The sequence below is a fragment of the Pelmatolapia mariae genome, linkage group LG6 (genome assembly GCF_036321145.2).
Source record: "Pelmatolapia mariae isolate MD_Pm_ZW linkage group LG6, Pm_UMD_F_2, whole genome shotgun sequence".
In the NCBI taxonomy this organism is placed as follows: domain Eukaryota; kingdom Metazoa; phylum Chordata; class Actinopteri; order Cichliformes; family Cichlidae; genus Pelmatolapia; species Pelmatolapia mariae.
In genome coordinates, this window is record NC_086232.1 from 35,262,421 (window position 1) to 35,277,276 (window position 14,856).

Consider the following 14,856-nt stretch of genomic DNA (forward strand, 5'->3'; position numbering starts at 1 on the left):
CAACATATACATGAACACAGGAAAGTTAATGCTGACAAATGAATGAAAAACAAATGGACGCGGCACAGAGACTTAAGCTTTTACAAAACAACAGGAGCAACTTTTAACTAAAAAAAAAAGAAAAAAAGATGCTTTTAAAAAAATCAAATTCACATTTGATCTGTAATCTGGAAACATGACAGAAAAACTGATACAGTTTCACAGCTTTGTGTGTAGGCAGCACATATCAAGGCTAAAACTGGTTGTTCCTGTTCCTGTCATTTTTACAAGTGGAGTTAAATTAAAAAAAACAAAAACATGGTAAAAATATGATGGTAAAAATGGTAATAATAAAAGTAGGTGATATTGCTGATAATTTTAAGGTTGATCATTTTGGGATGAGGTGGAACTGGAGATTAAAACTATGGATGTGTCGCCAACAAATCTGCAACAACTGTGTGATGTTATGTCGATATGGACCAAAAATCAAAAATGTTTCCAGCATCTCTCTGAATATCTGTGCCATGAAGAACGAAGGCACGTCTGAAGGCAAAAGGGGTTCGACTCAGTACAAGGTGTACCTAATAAAATGTCTCTTAAATGCTTACTCTATAAGGAAAAAAAAGTTTTGCTTTGGATAACTGTCACCAAACCTCACTTTCCAGTAACCTCATACATCTTAAACTCGCTCAAATGTACCTGCACATAGTTTAAATTAAGAAAGCGACATTATCAGTAAAATCTAACTGAAGAAAATCCAAATCCAGGCAATTCAAATGAAAACAATTCAAACTGATAATTCAGATCCAAAAAGTTGGTAGAAAATTCCTCCTTTTTCAGGCTCATAGAAACGTTTGCCTCAATGCATGTAGACCTCTAGAAATTTTGAGTTTATCAGCATTTTTTGCAGTTTTGGTCAAAATTCTAAGTGTTACTTTTGCATTTATTTAACACTAGAGGAGTTTGGATTAAGCAAGTCATCAGATTTGAGGTTTTTCTGGCGATTTCAATGTGCTTGTAATTATGATCAGAACTATTATCCTATCTGATTTGGAATAAACCAGAAGCAGAAACTGATGTTGTAACATGGTCAGACTTTCACAGGATGAAGATGTTGATGCGGGGAAATTTAACGATACTTACACAGGTAGAAACTGAGCTGAGGGTCCTCCAAGTGACTCCTTACAAAGTGCCTCAGAGCATCAACTGGACATAAGACACAAACAAAGACACAGATTACCAGCTGAAGCACAAACTGGGCTGTGTGCAGCTACATCGGTCTCTGTGTGGACTGTAATTCATTTGTCAGAAGGAATTTCCCTGCAATTTGTTGTTCTGCTGGTTGTCGTGTTGCTTTCGGGCTGAGGTGCATCTCATCACTGGAATTACAGACCTGTCTCATTCTTTCAGTCTCTGTCACTGTGGTGTGGCTACAGTCGTAAATGTGGTGAGGGAGCCGCAAGTAGCTTTCACATTGCAGCCATACCTGTGGCTAGCCAGCTGAAATGAACACTCTCCATACTGCATGCGCACACACACATGGAGGCACACACAAACACACACCTGTCTCTAGAGGCCTGAAGAAGCCCTGTAGAACATATCTGTCTGGAAACTGGACCCTCAGGACCACCTGGAGAGGCAGAGTGGGCTATTTATAGTCTGTATGTTTTAAACGAACATATATTAAATTGTGATTATGTGTACGAGCTTACTTTGGGATATCTATCCATCTTCTCCTTTATCTGTGATTCTCTCAGAGATTTAGTCATAAGCGGAGCCTCCTCCAATAACTTCCTGAGGAATGAGGGACAGAGAGAGAGACACACAGAGTTACAATGAAACGAGTCGAGAAATAAAAAGCAGGTTGTTTAACCCACAATGAGTAAGATGTGCAAAGAAAACAAAGAATCACTGTTTCTTTCCTACCCCTACTCGTGTGTGGCCGTGTGTGTGTGTGTGTGTGCATGCATGCGTGTTACAGGCAAATTGCTTTGGTCGGCTTAATTCCACCCTTGGTAATTGCAGTCATTGACATGGCAGTAGCCATGAGGCAGCCATGTCAGTGCAGACAGAGATTAAAGGATGTGAGCGGTGAGGTCTCAACCTGACGGTGTTTGGTCGATGGCTGGAAGATAAACGTCTACACGAAACAGAACTACTAATTGCTCCCAGCGTGCCATATTTAGAAGCTTTTGTAGTGTTTGTGTGTTGTCTTATAAATGAGAACATGTTTGCAAACACACACGATGTCTCAACAGCTGTGGTCTGCTGACGCCACATCCAGAGATTGCAGAATAAACTTGAACGCATCTGTTTTGAAGAAGCGCTCATAAATAACTAAAAACTTCAAACTGGTCATAAATTTTAAAAAATAAACAAGTAAAAAAGTAAAAATACAGAAACTTCAAAATGCACACAGTGATGCCCAGCATTCTCCCTGCCTATGGCCTCTCATCACTGCTAGGCTATTTTTGCAATTAAGGGTTATACATGGACAAAACACCGCAGGACCGAATGCCAAACTGACTAATTATCTGTTCCAAACAGCGCAGAAACACATCGGATCCAGACGTGTTTCTGCAGCAACAAGGTATTTGTGCAAAATACTGCACCCAGTCACTCAACCATTTCCTCCTTCCCCACCTCTCGCTCTTCAGCTGGGCAAAGCGCTTCCGCACATCATCCACGGTCACTTCAAAGAACTCGTCGGGCAGATCCCCGTAGTCCTCAGACTGATGGGATGTCGAGTCCAGGTGGTAGATGAGAGGCTCCCTCTCCACTGGCTGCAGACAGAGGGAGATATAAGAGTGTCCGCAACAATATTTGGATCTCAAGTGTCCAAATTTTAGCTTTATTTATCACAGCAGAAGTCTTGTTTACTTCTCACGGTCCCTATTCCCTTTTCGGCCACGGTAGAATCCTGCCTTTCCTGAGCCTGGTTCTGTTGAACATCTCTTCCTGTTAAAAGAAAGTTCTTCCTCCCCACCATCGCCAAATGCTGCTCCTCCTAAGTGATCATCTGAGTTTTCTCTTAAATGCATCCAGAATTTACTGCACAACATTGCATAAATTTTAATGTGCCTTGAATTTAAAGGTTTCTTTAGACAAACTGAATACAGCTGCCTGAAGCTCAGGAGGTAGAGATGGTCATCTACCAATCAGAAGGTTAGCGGTTCGATCCCCTGCTTCTCCACATGGTGAAGAGCACGTGGGCATTGGACGGTATGTATGAAAGCTGACAATCACTGACCAATAGACATCTACAAACAATTTCTGTACACCAGTGATGCCCCCCCCCCCCCCACACACACACAAAGAGCCAGACCACAGCTGAACCAGGAAACTTCTAAACTATTTGTATTGCACAGAGTTTCACAACAGTTTGAGCCCCTTTTAATCATCATCATCATCCCAATCTCCTGTGGTAAAGATGTAAGTTTACCAGCATGTATTTTGTTCAGTGTTCTGGTTAAATGAGGCTGAGATGTCGACTCTGTCAGGACTCTGCATTGAGGTATAATGATGTGAAACTGGATGTATGCATTGTAGTGTAACATAAACCTTATTTTGAGGTAAAGCCACTTAGCTTCTTATAAATCAAATGCAGGTTTTAGTCCTATTGGCCACTAAAATTACTCTTGGCTTTCTCCACAATCATTCAGATAAGAGTTTCAAAATAAAATAAAACAGCTTCTGGGTGTCTAGACTTAAACGTACAGTTTGTTTACCCTGGTCTGAATCATTTGATAAGATTGTAAATTCAAACTCAAACCAAGGGAATTCCAAGCAAACCAAAATGCATCACTACAAACCACGTGGGAATATTAATCCATTTATTGGCCAAATGGGTTTGGGGAAGGGAGCAACAAAAGTAAATACAGGAAGAAGGTGCTGCGTTCTGGACCAGTGGGGAAGATCGAGAATTTACGTTGATTTCACGGCTAGTTGCTAACCTTGGCACATCTATAGTGTCTTGCTGCATTTCAGAGTAGCAAGCATAGATTGGTACGGTAAGTTTCTCAAAGGGTCTCGGTGATTTACTGTGTTCAATCCTGCACAAACGAACTACACCAAGCTGGAAAACGAACCTGAGTTCAATTTAAACTGACTAAACACTGCAGATATGAAAACACTGTTAATTTATTAAGGAGTTGGAAATCCATAAACAGAGAAATTGGTCATCTGAAATAAAGAGGTTACAGAACAAACTCACCTCTAAGAACTCCTCCGCATCACCCATACTATCGTGCTGCACCTTGGTAGTGGTTTTACACTGAAAGGAACAGAAAAGGTCCAGTTTCACCAATTACTGATCAGATCAGGACTGTAAACATTCAATCTAAAAAGGACAATTCTTGAAGCCAACAAAAAATGCCCTTAATAAGCAACATAATTTGATTTGAGGTGGTAAGTTTTCATTAATGTGCAAACACATGGCTTTAACAGAAAACATCAATATGAGCTTCAAATTTCTCAGCTTTTATCTTTCATCGTCTTTATATTTTTGTGAGCTTGTGGTTTATGTTGAAAACTGGTTAATGGCAGCATAAGGGCCAAGAAGACACACTAGCTAATAACAAAAAATATCTAGTGCATACACCTGGCAGGCCGAGTAAACTCATGGTTTGGCTGACCTTTGTGCTTGAACCGTGGCTGGATTTGGCTTTCTTGGCTTTGGGTGACTCAACAGCAGCGGTCAGCGCTGACAGAGATGAGGATGATGATGAAGAGAGGGAACATGCAACTCCTCTAGCTGGACCGCCGAGGCGCTGACCACCTCCAGAGAAAGGAATGAAAGGAGCTGAAGAAGTAGGAGATGATGGGTGGCAGTTTAGTCCTGACGGCCCCGCTTTTTCACCATCGTCCTCTGGTGTTTGACCTTCTGTGGGAGGGTCTTTAGGTCGAACGGCATCCTGGGGGTTTGGAGCGTCTTCTTGTTGAACGGGTAGTGTGATTGTAGATGTGGCAGAAGATGGCACAGTTTGGGTTTCCGCCGGCTTATCTGGGCTTGGCACATCTGTTGCTGACATTTCTGGAACCGATGGAGCAGGATCCGGCTGCGGGGATGAACTGGGTGTGGTTTCCATGGCAATGGGCGTAGTTGGCATAGCGGGTGTATCCATTTCAGCTTTTTCTCCCGAGTTTTTTTCCTTTTTGAGTAAAAACCTTAAACATAAATCATAAAAACAGCTAGTAAATGTACCAGAAAGCATAAACCTTAGTAATAAAATCAAGATTTCCAGCTCCAAACAGTTTATATTGTTTTAATACAGGGTGATTAAAAAAAAAAAAAAAAAAAAAAAAGGTTAAATGTAGTTCTTTCCCCTTCAACGTAATCTCCTTGGTTCCACTATGGACCAAACCTAAAGCTCCTACTACATTTGAATTACTCCCATTCTGACTACGATCTCCCCATAGACCTCAAAACTCTCACCATTATCGACTTTTGTGTTAAACCCACCTGACCTTCATGCCGAGGATCATCACTGCTGATTAATATTTCTTTGTCTATGAGCCAGAGAACAAAAAGCAGTTTGCAGTGTCCACATAAGGTGCACTGGGCGTGTAGTTGTCTTATCAGCATAACCATGATATGCCGAGATGTCGGTGTGCTCTCAGGCCATCTTTTTTAAATTTTACATTTAAAGTGTTTGCATCCGTAAATGAGTCCACATCTGTACAAGTGACATCAATTGCATCATCAGATAATGAATTTTTGGCTTAGTGTGGACATCCACAAGCCTTTTTTGTGACTGCACCGGACGTATCTGTAGTGTAACTATACTATAACCTTCCAACAACAAATTCGCCCATTAGGGAGACTTGTAATAGAATGTGTTATAACGGAAACGACTACTGGCTGATAGCATCGCCAACCAAGTACAGACTTTGCTATACTGTGTTGAGCACCACTGATTTGTGAAGATATCTACTGGAACATCCTGAGGCATCTGACAGAAAATAGGGTGATTTGTGGCACGTACCATCTTGCACCTGTTCACAGTACACTGAAAACATTTGAGTTTTTGGCCGAGACATTCAGGTAGCCCTATTTGGCTCTCATCTTCCTTTTCTTCAAACACAGAGAAGGAGATGTAGCACATCTGCCAGTGGTTTAGAAGGGACTTCTAGGGAGTGACCAAATGTAGCAGGTGGTGCTAAATCGGCAGATGCAGTTTATTGCTGCAAAAGGAGACCATCTTGAAGGACACTTTTCTGCTTGTCACAGCTGCAGTCATCTTGTAGACTCTCTATGTATGATGTTTTAAATACATAATTAATAAAGTCACACCCACAAAATGCATGAAGCATGAAAACTAGCAGCCTACCTGACAATGGCACTTCCTCCGGTAAGACCTAGAGACTTCAAAGAGGCCTTCTTTAGTTCTTCTTCGCCACTCACCTGCACATCCACAGACACGCACATGTGGACAAGCAGCTGTGTTATCATAAAATTCACTTTCATCTCCAGAGAAAGGGAGAGTTAAAAGACCGCTGCATACCTCATCTCTCATGTAAACACACACAGGAGTGGATCCTGAGTCAGATAGCTCCAACACACTGGAGGAAGGTGGTGACGTTGAGATGACATGCACGCACACACAGAGACACACACACAGAGATTAAAACTTGGCCAAATGATTTTCATTTGCTTTAAACAAAACCCACAAGTGGTTTTCCTTGTTGAGGATAATAAGCTTGGTGATTTTACAATAAAACCTCATGCAATGCAGTGGCACACTATCAGCATGTGTAAACCATGTGTGCACAATCCCGTGTAGTACCTAATTGAACCATAAATGTTTTACTATTGTTCTCTTCAATTCTGAATATCAAAGCTTTCCTCTGTGCTTCATAACATTCCTTGAGCTTTTTACGTTGCCGCGGAGCTAACATTCATTTCATGGAAGCATGACTTGCTTGGAAAAGTATCAACAAATGCAGTGATGTCATTTAATGGAGTGGAGATGAGGGCTGGACGGATGCGTGAGCACCTGGGACCGCACAGCTGGAACTACTGAGCAACAGCTGCATGTGTGCGCGCACGTGTGTGTGTGTGTGTTAGAATGAAGCTTAAACTTCAGTAGAGGAGTGGTGAGAAGAAGGAATGTTATCTTGGCGTGCTTTCATTGTGACAATCTTCACGCTATGGAAGATGGATGAAATGCAGTGTTGAGTCCATGAACCTCTTCGTGTAACACCATGACCAAAGTTTACTTTCTTTCATGTCTACAGTTTCAGTTTTATTTTTCAGTTCTTTTTAAAAAAATATTACACTTACAGACCAAACTCTCCAATATAGTAAAAATCTTTCCAAGACATCGATGTACCGATCTAAATAGCAATACCGATCAAAGGATTACTCTTTTTACTCGTTCCTCTGGTATTTTTTTAGGACCGTATTTTTCAGACTGTAAGGCACACTTAAAATCATTAATTTTTTAAAAAAATCAACAGTGCGCCTTATAATCCCGTGCAACCTTTGTATGAATTCTGGTTGCGCTTACTGACCTCGAACTAATTTTATGTGGTGCACGGTGCTCAAAAATCTGTCAAAAAATGTTTTAGTATCACTTTGGGAAGCCACGAAGCTGCAACGCTTGATAGATTGTCGGAGCATTACTGTAGTCAGGAGCCTTGCAGAGTAATCTGGGTCTAAAACTCCGTCCTCTTCAGGTCCCAAAGTCAAACGAACACTGCGGCATCACAGAGTTAAAACTGTCTAAATTCTTTCATCTTTAATAAAATGATCAGCGTTGCTGCTTTACCAGGTGGAACAATTAAGTTTAACATCAGAGTTAGAAATTAGCAGGAAGTTAGCTTGCTAGTTTCCACCTAAACACGATATAGCATGTTCTGACTGAGATTTCTGAAAAAATGAAAACGTACAGCTCTGCTATCACTTCCAACATAAATGAAGACAGAAAACTAACTAGCAGTGACTTTTGTAGGGTTACTGAAGTTGGGCTAGCTGGTATATAATGATGTGCTACGTGATCGCGAGCGACACAGCTATGTTAGCATAACATTAGCACAGTGAACCTGGAGGGTGAACGCTAACTTTTTTCCACTGGATGAAAGTTAACGTGAGGGTTCACAATGGTTAGGAACAAATGCAATCACATGGCAGGATGCTGTAAACGGACCAAACTTTAGTCAGGAGAACAAGTGAGATAATCCATCCACAATACGAGGTTAGTCATTAATATACTGCAACAACACAGGAATAGAGCAGCTGCGAGAGAATTCAAATTTAATGAATCAATGGTACGGAAGTGGAGGAAGCAAGAAGAATGAGTTGACTGAAGTTTGACTTATCTAACTGTTTTGTTTCACTCAATGCGCCTTATAATCCGGTGCACCTTATGCATGAAAACCGACCCGTTCATCGACAGTGTGCTTTATAATCCGGTGCGCCTTGTGGTCTGTAAAATACGTTTTGTTTTTTTTTACATCATCTAGTAATTCTTTTTCTACGAGTTCATCTTCTAGCTCTAATTCTAGCTGTAGTTCCTCTGCATCTTATTTTTCCACTCTACCAGTAATTCTTTTATTTCTTTGTATTCTAATTTCTTCTATTCTTTCTTGTACTAGTTCTTTGTCTTCTAATTCTAGTACTTATAATTCTTCTATTTAAGTTCTGCCAGCTTCTTCTTCTACTACTTGCTCCTCTTTCAAGTCTTCTAGTTGTTCCTGTTGTCCTAGTACTTCTTCTGATATATATTCTAGTCTTTTTTCCCCCCTATCTCTTCTCGCAGCTCTTTCAGTCTTTTCTTCTTACAGTAATTCTTTTAGTTCTTCTCATTCTCGGTCTTTTATTTCTTCTTGTTGTAGTTTCTTGCCTTCTAAATCTGATATGTGTTCTGCTACAAGTTTACCATATTCTTGCAGTTCCTCCTATTCCAAGTCTTCTTTTTGTGCAATTTTTCACTCATGGGAATACACACTCAAAGTATGGATCAAAATCTAGCCTTTTCCAAAACAAACAAACATACAACCACGTTGCATGATCTAAATACGTGAAGTGAACAGGGGTGAAAAGGGAGGCCCTGTATGCTAGAAATTCTCACAGTAACTAACAACATAAAAATCTATTTAGTCAGCATTCAACACAATTTAATTTACTTTTGAGGCCTTTTAACGGTTGTTTTTTTTTTTACAAAGACACACAGATTCTGCCCCTGTACAAATGTTCATGCACACACCTGATTTCTGGAAAATGTGTGAGCACTTCCCACAGAGTCTGTCCACAGGAGAACAAACCCTGGAGCCGAGAGCCGTCTTCCATCTGTAGTGCAATCCGCACCTGACACGTATGAAACCACAGGAACACAGATTAAGCATAAAGACCAAAGGCGCTCTTTAACCATTAACCAAATAAAAACAATAATGGAAATAAAAAGCAGGTCTAAACTATCAACATGAGACAGTCCAAAGCTCTGATTAGCATTTGTTTCATTTATTACGGTAAGTTGGATAGTGACAGATCCAACAAAGGGCACCAGCTGGATCTGAGTAAGACACTGCTTTTATGCCCCATAAATAAAAAAGAAAGACATCAACCAAAAAGTAGGCCCACTATGCCTTTCCTTATTTTCTATTATCTTACAGTGGAGGATGAACATGTTAAACATGACCGAAGATTAAAATAAGTAGATCAGCATATATATAAGTAATGGATGTGAGCCCAGAGCACAGGATTCAAACTGCTCTAAATGCTCAGTTTGACCAAGTTTTTCCTACATTAGGATCCGCATGATGTCGGTGAAAGTGGACATCCTCAAGCACAGCAGTCCCAGTTAACTGCAGTTTAGATCTTGTGTTTCCAGGCAGCAGCCAATCAGAAGAAAGTTGGCTTTAAACACCTATTAACAGCTCGTTTTGGATGGAGGATGAACAGAGCCTGCATCCAGCCCCAGGTTAAGATAAATAAGGATTATTTTGGACTATCCATCATACATAGCTACTCTAACAGCCCAAGAATAAAAATAAGGAGGAGGAAATAAGCACAATGAGGCCCCTTTAAACACATAATTATCACAGTAAGATTTTATTTAAATTATTTACATTGATTTTTCTTTTGACAGAAGCTAAAAGTAATAAAATCTAAAGTACAAGCACTTCACACTGTTGGACTCACAAACATCTCCTTAAATGCCGAAAAGGAAATGATTTTGAAAATCCCCCGCGGTGGTCATTTGTAAGTTCTTGGCTCATCAGTCTTGATACATTTAGCAGGAAGAAAATTCTTTGATAATCAAAGATGATTAAGCTGCACATGTGGGCCTACCTCAGCCTGAAAATAAGTAACATCAGACATGAGTGCAAGTCTCTGTTGCTCTTTCTCTGAGTCACTCTGCGAGTTGTTTACTCTGCAACGGTGTTGTTCGGCACAGAAAGCACGCTGCATGTCAGCACACCGGGAGAGATGAAACGAGGGCTTTGGCTGTCAACGGTCAAACAAGAAACACTCCCACAAACCAGTCTGCCCCAGAGGTGCCTGCATGTGTGCGTCTGTATAAAATCTGCCAGGTATCAACAGTCAACCATCCATCAAATGAACAAAAACAGCAGATCAAACCCAGCCGTGAATTTTACGGCATGGATTATGATGCCATGATGTCATAGGAAACTACAGCTCAGCTACAACAAAGTGTTTTGTTGGATAGGAATCAGAGAGAGAGCAGTGACAGAGAATTCAGGCATTTCCAGGTACGGACAATAAAGAAACCCACACACGGGGCTGACTGACCCACACATGAGGCTACTTAAGGCTATTCAAACATGATCATGAGTGGGACACATAGCCCTAAGGGGACTTAAATTAATTTTATTTATTGAACAACATGCACGCCACGCAAATAGCCTATGTGACCTTTCGTAACAGAAGTCTACGCATTCACCTGTTATTTAAAAAACAAATGCGCCATTCAAGCTTAACTTAATTAAACCCCACTTCCATAAAACATGTAAAAAATAAAAGTCCTGGTGAGCTTCCTCTAATGGAAGGCTAAAATCTCTTTGCTGGTCACAAACACTTTTATATACAGGAAAAACCCTGGTAAAGAAGTATGTTCTGAACATGTTTACCTTGGCCACTCAAGGCTAAAAAGTCTGGCGAACTTTCATCGAGACAAAGTCACTAAAAATAAGTTAAGCAGATATTTTTTCACTCTGGTGTTTCAAATAACTGCCCACATAAATGACTGGAGGCATTTCAAAAAGAATACCGAGTTGTGGTACTTCTATAAAAAGGACTCTGGCAATGCTGATCGTGGAAATGAGCTCTTGTTTAATAATTTTTTTTTTTTATTAAGAGCATGTTTTGTGTTGCAATCAGACTTGAGATAAAAAGAATTGTTTCCACATTTTTTCTGATTCATGCACACCATGAATCTGAAAAAAAGAAAAAGAAAAAAGGCATGGCTAGGAAAGTCTCCAAACACTGGATTTGGAGAGTTTCCTTCCTCTCTGACTCTCTCTAACACCCACATATACAGATGCACCAAGGCTGCTTGCTTATAGGAAAAGTCGTAATCATGATAAATGTGGTCAATATTATAAAGTATGCACATTATTCACTAGATTAAGAGACACTGCGTAGATACTGGAGTTTAAAAAGTGTCTTTTTCTGGGCATTTTCTTCAACTACGAAAGATTCCTAGTTTGAGGGCAGGAGTAGACACAAACTCTTCTTTGGGGTAGCTCCAATTAAGTGATCTTCTTTCACATGTTCACCATAAGAAACCTTAAAAGATTTACTTCTTTGATTAGATCTTTGTAGCCAAAAGTTGAATTATAGACACCCTGGTTGGGGTTAAACTAAAAGCTGAACTTTTAGGGAGAGTAAAAACACACCGCTCTAAATGAAAGCTGTGCACTTGATTTATAACAAGGAAACCAAACAAACCAACCCAAAAAAAAAAAAAAAAACAGGAGCAAAGAAGATAGTCAAGATTACTTTGTTTTCTCAACAATTAGAGAGCAAAATCATAACTGAGATTAAAATCTGACTAATCGTTCAGCCCCAAGTTGCAGTTTGTTTGAACTGACCTGGCTGTCAGCTATAACTTGTTTCCTCGTACTCGTCACCATTTCCAGTTTGGCATTGTTGGGCAGGTTTGCAAACCTCCATGGCCGCGTCAGGTCAACAATAGTCCTCTGAAACCTGACAAAAATGTTCACAGTGGAGAAGAAAGAGAGCAATTAAATCAGACTAAATGTTTCATGTGGAGTAGCTGGACAGCTGTGAAGAATGATGTATGAGCCTGGGGACTAAATTTGATCAATGCATTACAAACAGTTATCAAATTTTAATTTGATTTAATTTTTTGACACATAATTTGTCTTGTTTCTTTTTTTCCTGCAGTGACGCCAATTTTTTAAATATAAGTAAACACGATCTGAAACCAAAACAGAGTTGTGTAATGTGTGAAAATCGCTTACAACATGTAACTAGCTTAACTTCTTTAACTACATAAATACATGGATATTTCACACATTACTATCCCGCTACTGTGCAGTGCGATTGTTTATGTATTAAAAGTATATTTGGATGTAATCCAGGTGAAAGGCTTTTAATCTGAAGGGACAAAAACTGATTTACAGCTACGTTCATTTGCTCACTTTAAACCGTGATCCTCTGGGTTAAATCCGTGCTTCTTGCAGACTTCCTCCAGCACCTGAAGGCGGAAAATGTTACAATACAAGTTATGGCACAAAATCCCCCAAATAATCTGATTTCATCCGCACGAAAACACAAACTGATCAGTCATTGGCTAACAACTGTTAGCCCAGCAAGCTAACTCGGAGGGAAGGAATTTAGTCCGGTTCTGTAACCAAAGCGCAGAATTCAATAAGCCGTCCACCTAAGTAAAGATGAAACGCTCCTCTATAAAAGTTCACCTGCAGTAACGGCGTGTTTGGAGCCACTTTAACTGTTTGCCTTCTCCCATTGGGAGTGAGAACCGTTACAGCTGTGCCACTAGCAGCCATTGCGTGTCTTGACGTCACAGTGTTTGTTTGAATAAGCTTTATTGACTCTGTCGCGGCATCCCTTAAAGGTGCAGTTCGTTCAACTTTTAAGATTTTCTTCGTCTCACCTTTATGAGCGTTATCATCCAAGCAAAATAATGTAAATTATACAGACATTTAAAAAATTAAGAAGAACCCCCACGTTTTAGCGTCCCACCGCAATAGTCAAATAGCACTTTAAGAGACATCTGCTTGTCTCTTAAAGTGCTACAGCATGACAAAAATACTAAGAACACAACTTGCACTATATATTCATTTACTAAGCCTTACTATAGTTTAGACTGGCTAGTAGTTTACTGTCTTTTATTTTAAAAGACGTTACAGTGAAATATGTTAACACCAAATTCAGTTCAGTTTGGGTTTATTCATACGGTGCCAATTCAGAACAACCATTGTCTCAAAAAGAGCACAGAGAGACAGAAACATAACACATGCTATGGGAGAGGGTAGACACAATTTAATGCCATGCAGTAGTGGCATGTAAATGCATCAGGAGTGAAAAGAGTGGACTAGAGAAGAAGTGGTCTATGCATTGGAAGCATGGGAAGTGTCCCAGCAGCCTGAACCTATAAAAGAATAACTAAGATGCTTTAGACTCATCTGATCCATCCCAAACGCTGAGCTTTATCAAAAAGGAAAGTTTGAAGCCGAATCTAAAAGTAGGGAGGGTGTCTGTTTCCTGAACCCAAACTGGGAGCTAACCTGATAGCTGAAGGATTTGCCTCCGACTCTGCTTTTAGAGATTGAACTGCTCTATTGGGACAGTATGATATTATAAGGTCTATATTTTGTATTCCCAGGGGAAATAATTTTTGTCTACTTGAAACTAGTGTAATCTAGTGTTAAATTTCTGATTTAACAGAAACACACAATTGTAATCTGTCATTTTTTATTATTGGATCCCATGTTATGTACTGTGTATACTGGCTCACTTAACAACTTACTGGAACACTTACATAGAGATAAGACCTCATTAATCATATTAATGCCAACTCTTACTTTCCCTTTTGTCAGAATAAACCAAAGGGGTTAGGGCTATTGAGTATTCTGTCTAACCCTATCCAGCTGACTGAATTATTTATGAATTATAAACATGATGTGAATTATGTGGCATTTACAGTCACCACATTAACCTGGGTGGACAGGGGAGACTTAAGTTTGGGAAGGTCTTTTCTACACATCCATTTGTGTGTTAGAATAAATAATTTGTGTCCGTTTGTGTGTTAGAGAAAATAATTTGAGTGGGTTAACAACATCAGAGTCAATGTAAAAACAAATCTAAAACCAGGTCTATTCATTCTGTGAAAAAAAAACCCTCAACAGCTTGAACTGTACAGTGTGCATCTAAAAACAATATGAAGATCGTTGCTCTTCCCTTGACCTTAAAAACATAATAAGAAAACACAATCTGGCCTCATGAGAGAAGGAAATTGATACTGTCTGTAAACTGACCACAACACAGGCACACACAGTCAATCTGCTCTCCATATGGAAAACCTAATGTACTGTATGTATGCAGTTTGAGCAGCAACAATCAAGGCTGTTTTTTCTCAGCATGGATCAAATTGGATCAAAGCTGGAATAAGACGAGACAAACAACATGACAAGTGGTGCCAACAGATGGAGAGGTGTGAGGCCAGAGCTTCAGAGGTCGAACAACTGACTGATTGACTGACTGCTTCAACAGCAACATTTAAAGACAAAGTCCACCTGGGAAAGAGAGACAGACAGACAGAAATGAATGCACTTCTCAGTCCTAGTGGGAAATTGCCACCATCTGAACAAACAAACAAACAATCAGTTTCCTTCCTCGCTCAGCAGGACTGAAACTTCAAAACTGTC

At 40.0% G+C, this 14,856-nt stretch overlaps 1 protein-coding gene across 1 annotated transcript in view; it reads right to left on the minus strand.

The window, feature by feature from the left end:
* Nucleotides 1-12,983, minus strand: part of aspscr1 (ASPSCR1 tether for SLC2A4, UBX domain containing) — a 24,960-nt gene extending 11,977 nt beyond the window's left edge. The window contains exons 1-12 of the mRNA XM_063476728.1: nt 12,886-12,983; nt 12,607-12,662; nt 12,034-12,148; nt 9,186-9,286; nt 6,483-6,540; nt 6,309-6,382; nt 4,614-5,145; nt 4,193-4,252; nt 2,623-2,762; nt 1,692-1,773; nt 1,543-1,609; nt 1,123-1,185 (exon numbers count right to left, since the gene is read on the minus strand). Coding sequence (XP_063332798.1) covers nt 1,123-1,185; nt 1,543-1,609; nt 1,692-1,773; nt 2,623-2,762; nt 4,193-4,252; nt 4,614-5,145; nt 6,309-6,382; nt 6,483-6,540; nt 9,186-9,286; nt 12,034-12,148; nt 12,607-12,662; nt 12,886-12,975 — 1,438 coding nt within the window. The 5' untranslated portion in view covers nt 12,976-12,983. The remainder of the gene's footprint in view (nt 1-1,122; nt 1,186-1,542; nt 1,610-1,691; nt 1,774-2,622; nt 2,763-4,192; nt 4,253-4,613; nt 5,146-6,308; nt 6,383-6,482; nt 6,541-9,185; nt 9,287-12,033; nt 12,149-12,606; nt 12,663-12,885) is intronic.
* Nucleotides 12,984-14,856: the final 1,873 nt, after the last annotated feature.